At 56.8% G+C, this 16,540-nt stretch overlaps 3 protein-coding genes across 3 annotated transcripts; 1 reads left to right on the top strand and 2 right to left on the bottom strand.

Moving 5' to 3' along the window:
• Positions 1-15: 15 nt before the first annotated feature.
• ZNF593 (zinc finger protein 593) lies at positions 16-1,098 on the bottom strand. Its single transcript, XM_032759393.2, has 3 exons — positions 705-1,098; positions 408-470; positions 16-313 (listed from the first exon to the last, which is right to left on the bottom strand). Exons 1-3 carry the CDS (start codon positions 902-904, stop codon positions 172-174), a joined length of 405 nt encoding a protein of 134 aa, XP_032615284.1. The 5' UTR covers positions 905-1,098; the 3' UTR covers positions 16-171.
• Positions 1,099-1,934: 836 nt separating this feature from the next.
• Positions 1,935-6,773, top strand: CUNH1orf232 (chromosome unknown C1orf232 homolog). The gene is made up of 4 exons (XM_032758427.1): positions 1,935-2,482; positions 4,775-4,858; positions 4,970-5,067; positions 6,423-6,773. The coding sequence occupies exons 1-4, from the start codon at positions 2,399-2,401 to the stop codon at positions 6,712-6,714; spliced, it is 558 nt and encodes a 185-aa protein (XP_032614318.1). The 5' UTR covers positions 1,935-2,398; the 3' UTR covers positions 6,715-6,773.
• Positions 6,774-8,388: 1,615 nt separating this feature from the next.
• Positions 8,389-11,477, bottom strand: FAM110D (family with sequence similarity 110 member D). The gene is made up of 2 exons (XM_032758426.2): positions 11,423-11,477; positions 8,389-9,357 (listed from the first exon to the last, which is right to left on the bottom strand). The coding sequence occupies exon 2, from the start codon at positions 9,275-9,277 to the stop codon at positions 8,462-8,464; it is 816 nt and encodes a 271-aa protein (XP_032614317.1). The 5' UTR covers positions 9,278-9,357; positions 11,423-11,477; the 3' UTR covers positions 8,389-8,461.
• Between the last annotated feature and the right edge of the window lie 5,063 nt (positions 11,478-16,540).

The raw sequence follows: 16,540 nt of genomic DNA, 5'->3' as shown, positions 1-16,540 counted from the left end.
GAGTTGGAGGCAAGCTCTCTTTGTCCAGTTCCTTTATTGGGGGCAGGGCACTCAGAAGAAGCCCTCCGCTCCCCAAACCCAGAGGCAAAAGGGATTGGCACGCTCCCTCCCAGCCTAGTTCTTGCGTCACTGTCCATGGGCAATTCCTCTGCCCTGCATCTTCAGGCCATGTCAGGTAGAGGTGTCCATCTCAGGGACCTCAGTGGACACTTCTGTGGGCACTGCTAGCCGCCTGGGGGGCACATAGGATCCCATACCCGCTGCCCTCTCCGCCTCTTCCAGACTGTAGGGCTCGACGCTCAGCTGCTTCAGCCTGGGAGAGAGAAAAACAGGAGTTGGGAGCTGATCAGGTGAGAGCCCTATCTGCTGAGCACCCATCCATCAATCCTCTCCTCACTCCTTCATACCTTTTCTTGTGGTCTTTGGATCGGAAGTGGGTCTTCAGGTTGGCGGAATCGATGAAGTATCTCCTGCAGGGATGGAAGTGAGAAGGAGAGTGAGGAGGTGATAGTCTCCCAAGTACGCCTATCTCCCTAGCCCTAGCTTGTCCCTGACGCCAGGATCCGGGTCTGAGAAACGGGAGGCGGGCGGACCCACAGGTCCCAAGAGAGAAGACTCCGCGCGGCCTGGGGCTTGAACTTCACATCTCCCGGCCGGTACCGCGGACCGTCCTCTGCCCCAGGCCGGGCTCGTCCGGGACTCACGCGCAGGCCAGACAGCGGTGCAGGCCGCCCCCTGGCAGGTCGGGGTCGAACTCGGCGTTTGGGTCGGGCTGGGGCCGTGCGGGTCCCTGAGGCCGCAGTTCGCGGTGAATCTCATCCAGGTCCGGCCGCCGCCGCTTCGCTTTCATCTGCCGGGCTAGAGAGTGCGCTCGGTGTGCCCCTGTCCGGCGAGAGCGACCCATGGCCAGAAACAGCCCGGCCGGCCTAGGGGCCAGGAGCAGGGCCGGGAGCACACGTGTGAGCGCTTCCGGGCCGATCAGCTACGTCAGGCCACGCCGGGGGGCGAGGCAGGCTCGGCCGGACCGCCTCTGATGACGTCACTCTCGGCCAGCGGCTCGAGCGCCGCCAGGCGGCCGTCGACGTCAGTGACCGAGCTCAGGACGGGTCCCCAGAAGTGTGCCCACTGAAGGGCATGGCCCCGCGCGCCCTCGCTGGGGAGGCGCGGGGTGGTGCGTGCGCCTGGGGGTTTCGGGGCCGTCTTGCTGCCCTGCTCTCCCTGGCCTGGCCCAACCAGTATCAGTGCCAACCTCTGCCCCTGTCATCCCTTCCTGTTTCCCAGACCTTGGACTCCGCGGTGGGGGTGGGATGCTTTATCTCTGGAAAGCACTGATAAATGTCTGTGTCATGAATAAATTAGTAAATGACTGAGAGTGAATAAGTTTGGAATCCCAGCCCCACCAGGGCTTCCCGAGGTATCTCCAGTCCCTGAAAAAGCCCTCACTTCTCCGGGCTCCCGTTATTCCCTTGAGTCTCCATCCTCTCTCTGACCCCAGCCAAATCCGTGAAGGGTGTTGTTCCTCCCCAGAGATTGCAGTCCTCAGGCATCCAGACTCCAGAGGGCTCAGTTCCTCTCACAAGTACTCATAGAAGGACCTCTCCATCTTTGCCTCCTTTCTCTAAGCCCTGGGCTCCCAGAGGTGGGCTGGCAGCAAAGGCCTAGGTGTTGCATGCTCAGAGTGGGCAGAGGCCTAGAGGGCCTTTCCCCATTCACAGGAGCCTGGTGCCTCCCAGGCTGGCCAGAGCCAACTCAGCTGGAAGGGGCCAGAGGAGCTTAGCAATAATTCAGGGGCTCCAGCTCTTTGGAGTCTGTTGCCAGGAAACAAGGAGACAGGCACGTGTATCCCTGGGGAGAGGAATCAGTTTCCAGCCCAGACAAAGGAGTGAAATGTAAGCCCAAGGTGCCCACTGGGGGCCTGTGGACCTTCCTGCTCCAGTTCATTGAGGCTGAGTAGGGACACAGGGTGGAGCCCTGCTGAGGACACAACTGGTACGACTACAGTCACAGAGGCTCCAGTGTGTGTCCCAGACCTCAGGATTTTGTGAATGGAAGAAGATTTTCCTGGAGCCATGCTAAGAGATGAACAACTCAAGTACTCCTAGGCCCAGGAAGAAAGCCTCTCTAGAGACAGATGTCTTCATTATTCTTGGCCAATATGGGTCAAGACAAGGGGCTAAGTTGGCAGAAGCTTGTTCCATCCCCCACCCCCTGACTCCTTTGGATCAGGTTCACCTCCTGGGCACTGTGCCAGCTGGGGAGGCTGGTGCATCTTTAATGAAGTCACTGGATCCCTCGGACAGGCTCTTGGCCTCACCAAGTTCCTAGAGCCAGACTCACTGGTACCCACTGAGCCGCCACCTTCCTGTGCTTGCGTGCCAGGCCCCTTCTCCCTGCAGCCATGAACCAGGCCTTCTGGAAAACCTACAAGTCCAAAGTGCTACAGACCCTGAGTGGGGAATCTGAGGAAGACCTGGCAGAGGAGGTGGGTGCTATCCATGCATGCTGGGTGGAGCATGTGCAGAGGGGCAGCAGGAATGAGCAGTATGAAGTGGGGCACAGGATAGGCTTGGAGGTGGGGGGGCCACATTTGTGCAGATGGCACATTCGGGGATGGTAAAGAGCATGGTACAGCATCAGAAAGCCAGGACGTTCAAGAAAACCGAGAGGGAAAAGACTTAGGGACCATAGGAGGAGTGGCCACTGTCTCCAAAGATCTCGAGGCTGCCACATGGAAGAGATTCTTCTAGGACCAGTGGGCAGTAGGCACATGGGCACACTTAGCTGGACACAACTTTCTAATGGGAGCAGAAGTAGGAGTGATGTAGTGAGCCCCATGTTACTAGAGGTAGGGGGAGTGGCGCCTGTACTAGAAAGGTCACTGTAGCAGCATCAGATCAAAGCCATACTCAGACCATGCTTTGTTCTGACATTACAAAAAACAAACAAACAAACAAAAAAACAGGCTGGGCCGGGCACGGTGGCTCATGCCTGTAATCCTAGCACTTTGGGAGGCTGAGGCGGGTGGATTGCCTGAGCTCAGGAATTCAAGACCAGCCTGGGCAACACGGTGAAACCCAGTCTCTACTAAAATACAAAAAAAGTAGCCAGGCATGGCAGCGTGTGCCTGTAATCCCAGCCACATGGGAGGCTGAGGCAGGAGAATTGCTTGAGCCTGGGAGGCAGAGGTTGCAATGAGCTGAGATCGCGCCATTGCACTCCAGCCTGGGTGACAGAGCAAGACTCCGTCTCAAAAACAAACAAACAAACAAAAAACAGGCCAGGCACAGTAGCTCCTGCCTGTAATACTAGCATTTTGGAAGGCCACGGAGGGTGGATTACCTGAGGTCAGGAGTTCGAGACCAGCCTGGCTAACATGGCGAAACCCTGACTCTACTACAAATACAAAAATTAGCTGGGCATGGTGGCGGGCACCTATAATCCCATCTACTCAGGGGGCTGAGGCAGGAGGATCACTTGAGCCCAGGATTTTGAGACCAGCCTGGGTGACATAGTGAAACCCTATCTCAACAAAAAAATACAAAATTAGACAAGCATGGTGGCACACACCTGCAGTCCCAGCTACTCAGGAGGCTGAGGTGGGTGGATCACTTGAGCCCAGGGAGGTCAAGGCTCCACTGCATTACAGCCTGTATGACAGGTGAGACTTTGTCTTAAAACAACAACAGCAAAGTTTCTGAAACCAGGGACAGTCTTGTGTCTGGAGGCTGTGATAAGTGGCAGTCACACAATCACACAAAATGTGGCAGAGGCAGGAATCGGTTCGGAGGGGCGGGGAATGGTTTGAATTCGTGAATGTCTGGAGAAACGGTTGGTGTCTAAGGCTGGGCTTGTGCAGAAATGTCGGTGGGTGACTGGTGTGATCAGTGTCTGGGTGGAATCCCCAGTGAAAGTGTATGTGCAGGTGTGAACATTTTGGGTAGCAGTCTATGCTTGCATGCCTCTGTGTAGATATTTGCAGGTGTTATGTTTATATGGTGTATGTGTTTTGGTATCTGTGGTTGGGTGGAGAGATTCTGTGTGTTGCGGATAGGCCTCCGTGCAGCTGTCTGTGGTTGTATAAGTGCACAGGCGTGAATGGTATAACTGTGTGTGTCCTTGTATAGGTACCTCACAACACGTATGTCTATGTACAGGTGAAGAGCTGTAGCCATGTGGGGGCATGCTCATGTACAGGTGTGTGTCTACATCAGAGTGCATGCCCATGTCCACGTGCTTTTAGGTGTGTACGGATGTGTCTGTGTTGGGCAGGTATGTGTGCTCAAGGGTGTCTGCAGCTCAGGCTGGTGGCTCACGCCTGTAATCCCAGCACTTTGGGAGGCCCAGGTGGGAGGATCACTTGAGGCCAGGAGTTCGAGACCAGCATGGCCAACATGGCAAAACCCCATCTCTATTAAAAATACGAACATTAGCAGGGCGGTAGTGGGTGCCTGTAGGCGCAGATACTTAGGAGGCTAAGGCAGGAGAATCACTTGAACCCGGGAGGAGGCAGAGGATGCAGTGAGCCAAGATCGTGCCACTGCACACCATGGCAAGACTCCATCACACACACACACACACACACACACACACACACACACGAGAAAAAGGGTGTCTGCAGGGATTTACTCTGCAGGTGTACCTGTATGCATTCCCATGTGCCCTTGTGGATCTGTGGAGTGTATAGGTGTGTGTTTAGTTCTGTGGGATTTGGGGTGCCTGGTCTGTGTGTACTAGGCTAGCCTCTCTCATGCTGTGTGGGGCTCTTGTGTCCCAGAGGGAGAACCCAGCATTAGTGGAGTCTGAGACAGCAGAATCGACCGAGGAGACCTTCAATCCCATGTCACAGCTGGCCCGCCGGGTGAGTATTCTCCCTTCTTCCACCCCAACCCTGGGCAGCCTGGCAGAGGCTTCTGTGGAGTCCTGGGAGGTTGTGCTGGGCCCCCTCCCTGACTCCCAACCCCTTTCCTAGGTTCAGGGGGTCGGGGTGAAAGGCTGGCTGACAATGTCATCTCTGTTTAACAAAGAAGATGAAGATAAGCTGCTGCCACCAGAGCCTTGTGCTGACCAGTATGTGCATGTGTGTTTGTGGTGGTTCTGGAAGGGTCCTGAGGTCCCCCTTCTGCCTATTCCTTTCCTTCAGGTTTGTCTTTCTAACCACTGAGGGCTGGGGAGGGGCAGCCCCAGGCTGTTTCTGTTTCTCTCAGCAGGAAACAGGCCAAATCAGCATGTCTGGGAGATTAGGGTAAATCTCAGGAGGAATTGACCAGCTGTTGGGATTGAGGTTCTAGAAGGTATTTATGGGCTCTCACGACCCATCTGCTTGGGAGGGGCCATCTCTCTAAAATCCAAGAACGGAGAATACCTTTAGGTGTTTGCAGGAGGTGATCCAGCTCAAAGGTTCTCAAGTATTGCCTAAACCCTCACCCTCCAAGGAAGCGTGTCACAAACATATTCCTGGACCCTCCTTCAGAGACTCGGATTTCGCTGGTGTGGCAGAGCCTTGGGGATCTAGCCATGTTTTCAGCAAGCTCCCCCAGGGCCCTGCAGCATGCTGCTTTGGGAACCACTGTCTTAGAAGGTCTTTGAGGTCAAGGATTAGCGGGTGGGACCTGGGAACTCAGTCTCCCTCCTGGCTCTATCTCTGGCACATTCTCCATTTCTGCCTTTTCTCCATCCTGATCACATCCCCCTCTCACCATTGACCCTATTCTTTTCTCCTAGGGTCCCCATGACCCATCAGCCTCTCCCACCCCCAGGTTTCCATTCTTTCCCCCCACCCCCATCCCCAGTTCCCTAAGGAACTTCCTGGACTTGAGGCTTCCACTTCAAGCTTTATCACCTCTCCGTGACTGCCCTTCCCCCCAACATCTTCGCACCTCTCTTGAGTCCCCCGCTCTCCTCTAAGCCTCTGACCTAGGCCTTCCTGTCGCTCCACCTTTCTCCCATGCCCCTAGTCCCCCTTTCCCTCAATCTCAGGACCTGATTCCTGTCCCTGCCCCGCCTCTTTTCCCCGGGGCTTCCCTCAGGTGGGATCTGAACAGCCCTCCCGCTCCCACCTGCTTTCCCAGGGATCCTTCCAGCTTCCCAGACCTGCCCCCTCCTAGAGCTTCGCCTGAACCCCTGACCTCATTCTCTCCCCAGGGATCCTGATCCCTGTCCCCTCCCTCCACACCCCTCGCCTAATCCCCTGACCCTGTCCCACCCCAGCCCCCTTTCCCAGGGCCTCTGAGCCCTCCCCTTGCCTCCAGGCCCTGACCCTCCTCCTCGTCCCGGTCCCCCACTGGTCACCTGACCCCGCTCCTCACCACTGCCCCTGACTCCGCCCAGGTTCCCCCGGCCCCACTAAACTCGTCCCTCAGCCCAGCCGATGTTCCTCCCCGGGACCGCTCGGCCGCTTCCCTGACCGCGGCCCTCTCCCGCAGCCCTCTGGCGGCGCGACCCCCCTCGCAGGCGGCGGCGGCGGAGGCGCGCGGCCCGGGCTTCTGGGACGCGTTCGCCAGCAGGTGGCAGCAGCAGCAGGCGGCGGCGGCGTCCATGCTGCGCGGCACCGAGCCCACTCTGGAGCCGGACCCCGAACTCGCGGACGAAGCCGCAGAGGAGGCCGCAGAGCACCCCGAGTCGCAGGAGGCCGAGCCGGTGGCCGGCTTCAAGTGGGGCTTCCTCACCCACAAACTGGCCGAGATGAGGGTGAAGGCTGCGCCCAAGGGTGACTAGCGGGCTGGCCGAACCCCGCGCCCGCTGCTCCCACCCCTGATAAAAATCCTGGCCCGACAGCATGTGTGACCGCGTGCTTTTGTCCAGGCATCCAGAAAGACTGCTTTTGCGGGGGGCGACCTCGGGCGGGGTCCAGCTGGAGGCGTCCTCACCTCACCAATCATACAAGGCGAAAATGACCAGAGTCAGCCCGCATATCGGGATGGGTTTTTTATTTAAGGTACAACTTTCCAGGAAGTTGGAGAGCTCCAGAGGACTGCGTCCATCGCCCTCTCCAGCCTCATTTAATTCAACAAACGGTGCCTGTGGCCCTACTATGTGCGCCATCCCTGTACTAGGAAAAAGGTCAAAGATTAACTGGAACCCAGACTACCAGAACCCAGACTACCAGCGGGTCCCACAAAAGGTGACAAATTGAGGCCCCAAAATAGGACTGTACTTGGGAGCTCAGAGCAGGTGAGGCTGACTGGGGCATTCAGGAAGGCTTCCTGGAGGAGAATATACGTTATCTCCGAGAAGGAAGAGCAGAGAGAAAAGGAACGGCAACCCAGGCAAAGGAAGGAGGCGCATAAAGGAAGGCTTGGAGGTGCGAACCTGTTTTGAAAATAGGCGACCTTGCGCGTCCTTGCAGGAAAGGGCGGCAGTGGCAGGAGCCTGCTGGCTGGCAGGAAAGGTTCCCTTCTTTTCTTTTTTTATTTTTATTTTTTGAGACGGAGTCTGGCCCTGTCGCCCAGGCTGGAGTGCAATGGCTCGATCTCGGCTCACTGCAACCTCCGCCTCTGGTTCAAGCGATTCTCCTGCCTCAGCCTCCCGAGTAGCTGGGATTACAGGCGCGCGCCTCCAAGCTCAGCTAATTTTTGTATTTTTAGTAGAGACCATGTTGGCCAGGCTGGTCTCGAACTCCTGATCTCGTGATCCACCCTCCTCAGCCTCCCAAAGTGCTGGGATTACAGGCCTGAGCCACCGTGACCGGCCCGGTTCCCTTCTTTTTGTGTCCGAAAAGTTGGCTCTCGACCCTTCATACCCAGTGACCACAACCGGGGCAGCAAAACCCCGGGAATGGGGGCCTTTTAGGATTTGGTGGAGCCCAGATTTCTGGAGCAGACACCCCCTCGGGCTCCCAAAGCGCATTATTCCCAGCTCCCAGCTCTAGTTTGGATCGACCTGGAGGCCAGTGGAGATCACAACAGTGTTAGTACTCATTCGGTTGAAGTCACATCAGTTATCGTTTATTGAGCACTTTCTATATGCTGGCCACTTTGCCATGCGCATTACAACTATTTTGAAATACTTGTATCCCCTACTCCTCCCTCCTTAATAACCGCGGGGTGCCGCTGCGTCCAGGGAGGTCAAGTGCTTGCCCAGGATCACACAGCCGGGAACACACATTCCAAAACCCACGGGTTTAACCGCGAAAACCCGTTTGCTCCTTCCTCAGCTCCCCATTTAAATAACATTTTAACTTTATTCAGCAGGTTTGCTCATCTCCCACCCCAATCGTGACTCCCCAGACCGGGCCTCAACAGGGACCAAGAGGCCTCTCCCTCCCCCTTCGCCGCGGGCGCAGGGAAGGACCTTCGGCAACAACTTGTCCCACCTCCCCAAGGTTAAGACGCGAAATTGAGTTCCAGAAGGAAGGGCTTACGCAAAGGCACCCAGCGCGCCAGAAGAGGGGTGTCCCTGTCCGTGCCCGGGGCCAGCCCCGCGCTTGGCACTCCCTGGGAAGCCGGCTCCGGAGCCGCGGTGGTCACACCTCGGACTCGCGCGGCGGTCCGCGGGCGCGCTGGCAGCCGTACAGCCACTGGATGACGCGCGCGTTGCGCTCCACGACCGACACCGAGGGGCGCCCGTCCCGCGCCGAGCCCGCTGCCTCCGAGCCGCCGCCGCCGCCCGCGCCGTCCGGGCTGTCCACGCCCCTGTCGCTGGATGTCCAGTCGCTGGCGTCCCCGGAGCCGGGCGGCGGCGAAGTTCCGGCCTGCGGGCTGGCGTCGGCCCCCCAGCTCTGCGGGGAGAAGCGCTCTGCGCCCAGCACCTCCACCAGCGCGCGCTCCAGGCCGCAGTAGTTGAAGAAGCGCTCCTTCTCCGACAGGGGCAGCGAGCACGTGGGACACAGCGCCCGCTTTCCCGCCGCTTCCGGGACATCCTGGGGCGCGGCCCAACCCCCTGAAGCCGCAGGTCGCTCTGTGGAGGCCGGGCTGCTCGGGGCAGCGTCCCGCGGGGCACCCAGAAAGAGGCGCCGCACCAGCCCCTGGCCCTTGGCGTTCTCTTTGTTCACCGAAGCCTTGCAGTCCCGCTTCTGGCGGTAGAAGATGAGGGAGTCAGGCCTCGGCAGCCGCCTGCCGCTTCCCCGGCGGGCCGGCCTGGGCGTCCTGGGCGATGCAGGGGGCCCCAGCTCGTTGCAGGGGTGCGGCGTGAGCGGCCCAGGACTCCCACGCAGGGCTGGCTCCTGTCTCCTGGCTATCACCTGGTGCGTCTTGACATACTTGGCTTTGTCCGCTTCCAGCCTCTCCACGGCGCTGGGGGTCCGTCCTCTGGACGGGGTGGAGGGAGGGGCCAGGAGCATCTTAGCAGAGCTGGTCAGGACAGTGCCCCATAAGTAGCCAGCCACGGGGCCAAGAGCAATTGGCTTGGGCTCTCACAGACCTGCAGGGAGAGAGGAAGGTCAGGGGAAGGGTAGGAAATGCCCCTGGTCCTCTCCTGCCGGCATTCCTCAGTATAGGATCAGTCAGCCACCCTCTCCCATCCAGGTTAGCCGGTGCCACGTCCAGGGAGCAGAGGCTCAGGCCATCCCCTTTCCCTGTCCTTCAGAGACATTGAGTGGGGTCTCTCTGGCCACTTAGAAACATATTCCCCTTTGAAGGTGCCCCAATCTGGCCACAGGGCCATGCAAGCAGGCCTCAGCAAGCAGGACACTTGGAAAAGGAAACAGGGCTGGTCCTGGCCCAATTCCTGAAAGTGGCTTCAACCGGAAAAAATACCTCTTCCCAACCCAGCAGCTTTGAGCCCAAGACAAGAAGGCTCCCAGCCACAGGCTGGCTCCAGCAGGGCCCACCCTTCCCGCCCCCAAACACCGAGGTCAGGGATATAACCACAGGGTAGGAGCCTCCAGTAATTGCAGCCAACTGCCCTGCCCAGGCCCAGCAGGGCCATTGGGACAGGAGAGGGAGGTGGTTCCTAGGCCTTATCAGCTACTGCCAGCTACTCTGCCCTGCCAAGGGGATCGCAGAATGCCAAACTGTAAACATCACCTTGTTTAACCTTTGCATTTCCATTTCCTGAAGAGGAAACTGGCCTGGAGAGGAGGGGGGCTTGCTCAGGTGCTTTTGAGAGTTAGGAGCCAGAACTGGAACCCAAGTTTCTTTTTTTTTTTTTCTTTAGACAGAGTCTTGCTCTGTCACCCAGGTTTCTTGCCTTGCAGTTCAGATTGGATCTCTCACTTGCCTATCAGAACTTCCCACTGAGGCCGGGCGCGATGGCTCATGCCTGTAATCCCAGCACTTTGGGAGGCCGAGGTGGGTGAATAACCTTAGGTGAGGAGTTCCAGACCAGCTGGCCAACATGGCGATACCCCATCTCTACTGAAAATACAAAAATTAGCGAGGTGTGGTGGCGCGCACCTGTAATCCCAGCTACTTGGGAAGCTGAGGCAGGAGAATCACTTGAACCTGGGAGGCGGAGGTTGCAGTGAGCCGAGATCGCGCGCCACTGCACTCCAGCCTGGGCAACAGACTCCATCTCAAAAAAAAAAAAAGAGAAAAAAGAACTCACTGATATTTTGCGTGTATTCCTGCTGCTATAAAACCAAGCAATTTCCGTTAGAAATGGGCCCCTCGCCTTACTAAAAAGTTCCTTCCACTAATTCTTCCTAATAACCTGCACTCCTACTCCCAGAAATTTGCCCTCAGGGTCCTTGTCCCTTTTTTATCCTAAGACCTCATGACCCTTTTCCACCTCCCTTCTGCTGGGGCAAGGAGCGAGGAGGGGTTGTAAATCAAGAGCTGACAGTTCTCTTGGCAGTAACAGAATGGGCCACCCACATGGCCCTGCACACCCGACCCCACCCCTATCTTCCCCTACTCCCCCTGAGTCCTGGAGGCTGAGGGACCTTGGATCTGGGGACAACAAAGGAACAGAATTATCCAGGGAAGCGGGGAAGGGGTCTGTGAGAGGCCTTGGGACAGAGACCCTGCCAGGCCCAGCCCACCCCTGCACCCAGCATCTAGTGTAGTCAGTCTGCTCATGGGTAGTTGAGGCCTGGGAACCAAGGAGAGTCTGGCAGTGTCCCCCTCCCTGTCTCCCAAGGAGTCTCCTGGGCAGTGGGTCAGATTCCAAGGTCCCAGAAGGCACTGCTTGTCTGACCCCATGGGTGCCCTCTGTCCTCTCCTCTTCTCCCCAGCCCTGAGCAGGGAGACTATAAAAAGTTCCTAATCACAAGGACCAAAATAGTCTGTCATCCACAGCCTCTTCCCTGGGCTAGCCTGGAGGCCGGACCTCAGACATCCCGCCCTAGAAGCCTGGCAGGCAGCCTCGGGCCCTCCATTCCTTTCCCTGCCTTCTCCCAGTCCTGAAACTTGTGGTCTCAACTCTGCCCCAGGCTTCTGCTCTGGGCATGGGCCATCTTTTAGGCTCACTAGTTTGGCACCAGTCTCCCTGCCCTCAGGCCCCTGGGTTCCTTCCTACCCCAGCCCTGGGCTCAGGGTACACTCACCTCTGCATGGGAGGCCTGATTGCAGGGGTCCTTGGGCAGGTCCAGACTGAGGGCAGGAGTGGACAGCAAGGACTAGAAGTAACTTTGGTGGCAGCCAAACCTCACTCTCCACAGGAAAAGCAGAGAAAGCCTCCACCCCCCGCCCCCCAAATTAACCCTCGCCTTCCTGAGGCAGATCCTGGCCTCCGTTAACTCTTTCCTGATCACAGTCTCTGCTCTGTGGAGAGCTGTGAACCAAATCCAGCTCCCTTTATTTTACAGATGGTCAAACAGTCTCTGCCCGGTTAGGTGATTGGCCGTGGAAGCACCGTGAGCTTAGGCAGCGCCAGGACTCCAAACAAGGCCTCCTGATCCCCAGGCTTCCTCCAAAGGCCTGGGGTGGGGGCTCCGTATGTGGGGTCAGCCCCCTCCCTGGGCTGTGGCAGATGCTCTGACAGTCTGAATGGGAAGGCAGAACAGGATTCTAGTTGACTTGCTTTTTTCCCTCTGTAGCAGGCTGAGACCTGTCCTGGTCTGGGTGCTGGGTGGTGTCAAGCCTGCTTTCCCTAGGGGTGAGGCCAGGAATCTGCAGCCTAAGGGTAGGGGCATTGGTGCTGTAGATGTGCAGGTGAGCCTGTGGTGGCAGGTCTTGGTATGAAGGTGACCCTGGAGCCCACTGGAGCTGCCTCTGCCCAAGGTCCTTTCATGGCAGATGGGATTGCCTGGGAAGACAGTGATGAGGGGCTGATTCCAGAGCCAAGCCCAGGTCCTTTGGCCCGCTTCCTTCTCTGCCCACACTTGGAGCCTCTTAGAGCTTCTTCCATCAGTTTCTTCTCTGACACCTTATGTCTCAAGGTGAAACCCTACCTCATAGGAGACATCTCCCCTCTCCCCAGCAGACAAACTAAACTCTCCACCCCAAACTAAGACCAGTGCTCAGGCCAAAGGATCCTTGCCCCCTTTGGTTGGCTACCTTCCCCAAGTCCCTCCTCCTCCTTTCTAGCCCTCTTTGCAAAGCACATTCCCGTCTGTGCTCTCTGATCTCCTTTGACTGCCCCCCAACAAGGACCCTAGACAGGGGTCCAGCAGGAATGACCCCCCACTTAATGAGTCAGGAAACAGAAGCTGAGGGGGGAGAGAGATGCCCAAAGCCCAGCTCCAAATCCGCGCTTGGAACTGCACCCTCTGCCCGTCAGTAATGGGTCTGAAAACTCAAGGCCCATCTCCTAGTAAGAGGTTTTTATAACCTAAAGGGGGGATTTTGTTTTGGGGATTTTGTTGGTGATAGTTCCATATTGTGTTGTTATAGCACTTTTCAAAATGCCATCAGCTGCTTTGTCATAATCCCCATGACAAACTTTGGAGGAGGTTTTATTTTTCACACTTATGGCTGAAGAGACTGAGGCTCAGAGAAGAGAAATGACTTATCCAAGCTCACCGAACTCTGCCACCCAGGCTGGAGTGCAGTGGCGGGATCTTGGCTCACTGCAACCTCCGCCTCCCGGGTTCAAGCGATTCTCCTGCCTCAGCCTCCCGAGTAGCTGGGATTACAGGCAAGTGCCACCACGCCTGGCTAATTTTGTGTTTTTAGTAGAGACAGGGTTTCACCATGTTGGTCAGGCTGGTCTTGAACTTCTGACCTTGCGATCCGCCCGCCTCGGCCTCCCAAAGTGCTGGGATTACAGGCGTGAGCCACCGCACCCGGCCAATAGCTAAGTTTTATTGAGAGATTAATATATGTTAGGGGCTATTCTAAGTACTTCACTTAAGGATTAACATATTTAATCCTCAAAACAACCGGATGAAATGGCACTTTTGGGCCGGGCGCGGTGGCTCACACCTGTAATCCCAGCACTTTGGGAGGTGGAGGCGGGTCGATCACTTGAGGCCAGGAGCTGGAGACCAGCCTGGCCAACATGGCGAAACCCTGTCTCTACTAAAAATACAAAAATTAGCTGGGCGTGGTGGCGCACTCCTGTAATCTCAGCTACTCGGGAGGCTGGGGCAGGAAAATCACTTGAACCCAGGAGGCAGAGGTTGCAGTGAGCCAAGATCGCACCACTGCACTCCAGCCTGGGTGACAAGGCTGCAAAAAAGAAAAAGAAAAAAAGTCACTTTCATTCTCCTAACTTTCTAGATGAAGGTTGGGGGTGCCAGCTTGGCTCTGAGATCTGGTCAGGAAGGGGTTAAGCATGGGAGGTGGGCAGGGCCCAGCTGGGTTGCTGTCAATGGCAGGAAACCTGGCCTGCCGCCTGGGGGGAGGATGGGGCTGTTGTGTCTGACTCTGCAACCCCCATCCCTTTGGTCTTAAAGGAGCATCCAGGTTGGGTGGTAGGACCGGTAGGGGCCCCTTCACAGCTCCCTTCTAGGGATCGAGGACAGATGCTGGACTACAGAAACGGGGAGTCAGGGTGCAACGCAGGTGACACCCTGGGGCAGCTCTGGTCTGACAGGGGTGACTCGGTCCTCCACACCAAAGCCCTCAGTTGGAAGTGCCCCCACCTCTGCTCGGGAGGGTTTTGTCAGGTTTTGTCAGCTCTGGGAGCCCCCAGTGAGACAGAAGTGGCACAGCTCTGCCCTCAGGGATCTCTGGTGGGGGCTGGGGGAGGGCTAAGCAGCCTTGCTCTCAGGAGGTCTCAGTGTGAGGGTAACAGACCCCTATCATGATGCCAATGGACAGAATCCTGGGAGACAGGCACAGATCCTCCACCCTGTGGGCAGAGCAGGGTCAGGGAGGAAAGGTCGAATTGGATCAGCTTTCTGGGTAAGGGCGCCCTGAAAAAGTCAGCAGAGGAGAGGGGAGGCGGGGGCGGATAAGAGGATGAGGTGGGCTGCATCTGTGTGGCTTCGGCTCCCAGCAACCCTTACCATGAACTGGACCGTCCCTGTTTCTGGTTGTGGGTCCCCCGGGACTACCTTAAAGTGGCTCTTTCCAGCCCTAGAGCCAGGACCTCAGGCAAGGGGGAAGCGAGTCTTGGGGGGTTTCCTTCCTACTTCCGACCTCATTCCCAGATCACCTTGAGGATGGAGATCGGGAATGGGCCTGAGTCAGAACGTCTCCTTCCAGGAGAGGGTGGTGGGAGGATGGGAGAGCAGCTCTGGTCAGTGTCGGGAATAACCAGCCGGGTCAGGGAGGCCTTCAGATCCAGTCTCACATCCCATGCCCACATTGTCACGGAGGAAATGTGTGTCACCCCCCTCACTAGCTGGCTACAGCCCCCACACCTCAGCCCTGCCTTTGATTCCAGCCCTAGTCTACCTCTCGCTGGCTGTGTGGCCTGGAGCAAGAACTTAACCTCTCTGAGTTTCCTTCTGTGTCAGGCAGGAATGGTGAGACCCAGCTCCTGTGTGGCTTGGAGATGCAGGGAAGTGGAGCCTGCAACCGCGAGGTGCTCTGGAATGTGGGGCCTGCAATCCTCAAGGTGCAAGTTAGATGAATCTGACTTCAGCTTTCGCCCGTTACCAACTCCTTGCTGCACCTCTGGCCTACATCTCTTTTCCTAATCCCAGTCTTGCTCACAGCTGCCGGCAGCAAATCACCGGGAACACCTGCACTGTGCCATGGGGTCCGCAGAGGGATGTGACATGGTTTTGCTCTCAGATGGTGGCGGAGGCAGGAAGCTTCACCACACGGATGCAGCCCACCTCATCCTCTTATCTGGTGAGAGACTGGTGAGAGACCAGTGCTACTGCAACCAAGATGAACACAGCAGAGGGGATGGTGACCTCTTCTGCCCGGGGTGGGGTGGGAAGCTTCAAAGAGGAGGGGTATCTGAGCCCTACTGGGAAGGGATTTTTGACTGGGTTAGGAGTGAGGGAGACGGAGACAGTGTTGGGCCGAGAGCACTGCAGGCACCAGGTCTCAGTGAGGGCAAGAGGCCAGGGAGGGGTCGCAGAGAGTGAGAGAGGGAGGAGCGGGAGAGAAGGTGGGAGGGCGTAAGAGAGAAGACGGGGTGCAGAGAAGGGATGGGGTTTGTGAATAGATGGGTAGGCTCAGACTGAGAGAAGGGGCTCGAGGGGACTTAGAGAAAAGACAGGAGCTCAGCGAAGGGAAGGCCTCAGGGAAGGGACTGGGGTTTCTTGAAAGAAGAGTGGGGAGTGGGTAGGAGCATCTGCCAGGCCCCAAGGCCACAGGAGAAGCCCCCCACAGAGATTAGAGCAGCCGTCCTCTAATTCAGGGCTTTCCGTTTCGGAAAGAATCTCAGCCACAACAATAGCCTGGCCCCAGTGCCTGCGCTCCCTCTGAGGGGTGTGGCCTCTGGGCAGAGCCAGGCCCCACACCCACCGCCCATGACTCACGGAGGAGGGGGCAGGGGGAGAATGGGAAGGAAGATGCCATTAAACTTTTTTCTTTTTTCTTTTTTTTTTTTTGAGGCAGAGTCTTGCTCATTTGCCCAAGCTGGAGTGCAGTAGTGTGATCACGGCTCACTGCAGCCTCGACCTCCCAGGCTTGAGTGATCCTCTTGCCTTAGACTCTGAAGTAGCTGGGACCACAGGTGTGCAACATCACACACAGCTAATTTTTTGTATTTTTTGGTAGAGATGGAGTTTTGCCATGTTGGCCAGGCTGGCCTCGAACTTGTGGCCTTCCAAAGTGCTGGGATTAAAGGCATAAGCCACCGAGCCCAGCCTAAGCATTTTTTTTCCTGAGTAATTATGTGTTGCTAGTGAACAAAGTGAATAAGATAAGATTTCTGCTCTCACGGAGTCTCCAGCGTAGTGTCAGAATAACAAAACCAACTACATTTACTGTTCCCTATAATGCTAGGCACTATGCCAAGTGCTTCACACTCAGTGCCCCGCTGACTTCTTACAAAATTCTATGTGAAATGGTGGGTATTATTACTAGCTCACTTTTATAGATGAGGAAACAGAGGCACAGAGAGGTAGAATAACTCACCCACAGTCACACGGCTTGCAGATGGTAGAGCTGGAGCTTTAACCCCGGGGGAGAGCTGTCTGCTCCCATGTGGCTCAGGTAGGGCCAGAGCAAATCTGTTTTCACTGCCTGCTTGCCTCCCTGCCTTGCTTGCTCTGTCTTCTGGACTGAGGCAAGGATGGGCATGAAGACAGTCCCAACTGCCATTCTCGTCATCTCCACCTCAGCCACCACCTCTCCATCTCCACCATCTCACCTTC

This window comes from Hylobates moloch, unplaced genomic scaffold, assembly GCF_009828535.3.
Source record: "Hylobates moloch isolate HMO894 unplaced genomic scaffold, HMol_V3 SCAFFOLD_9, whole genome shotgun sequence".
Taxonomy (NCBI): Eukaryota; Metazoa; Chordata; class Mammalia; order Primates; family Hylobatidae; genus Hylobates; species Hylobates moloch.
Note: the sequence above shows the minus strand (reverse complement) of the source record. Positions and strands in the feature narration are given on the sequence as shown.

What these genes read in the sequence shown, in the direction of transcription:
- ZNF593 (XM_032759393.2), bottom strand. Translation starts at nt 904, where the DNA reads ATGGGTCGCTCTCGCCGGACAGGGGCACACCGAGCGCACTCTCTAGCC. An exon ending in CACCGCTGTCTGGCCTGCGC is followed by an intron (nt 471 to 704) that starts GTGAGTCCCGGA and finishes CCATCCCTGCAG; the next exon opens with GAGATACTTCATCGATTCCG. An exon ending in TCCAAAGACCACAAGAAAAG is followed by an intron (nt 314 to 407) that starts GTATGAAGGAGT and finishes TCTCTCTCCCAG; the next exon opens with GCTGAAGCAGCTGAGCGTCG.
- CUNH1orf232 (XM_032758427.1), top strand. Translation starts at nt 2,399, where the DNA reads ATGAACCAGGCCTTCTGGAAAACCTACAAGTCCAAAGTGCTACAGACC. An exon ending in TGTCACAGCTGGCCCGCCGG is followed by an intron (nt 4,859 to 4,969) that starts GTGAGTATTCTC and finishes CCCCTTTCCTAG; the next exon opens with GTTCAGGGGGTCGGGGTGAA. An exon ending in CCAGAGCCTTGTGCTGACCA is followed by an intron (nt 5,068 to 6,422) that starts GTATGTGCATGT and finishes CCTCTCCCGCAG; the next exon opens with CCCTCTGGCGGCGCGACCCC.
- FAM110D (XM_032758426.2), bottom strand. Translation starts at nt 9,277, where the DNA reads ATGCTCCTGGCCCCTCCCTCCACCCCGTCCAGAGGACGGACCCCCAGC.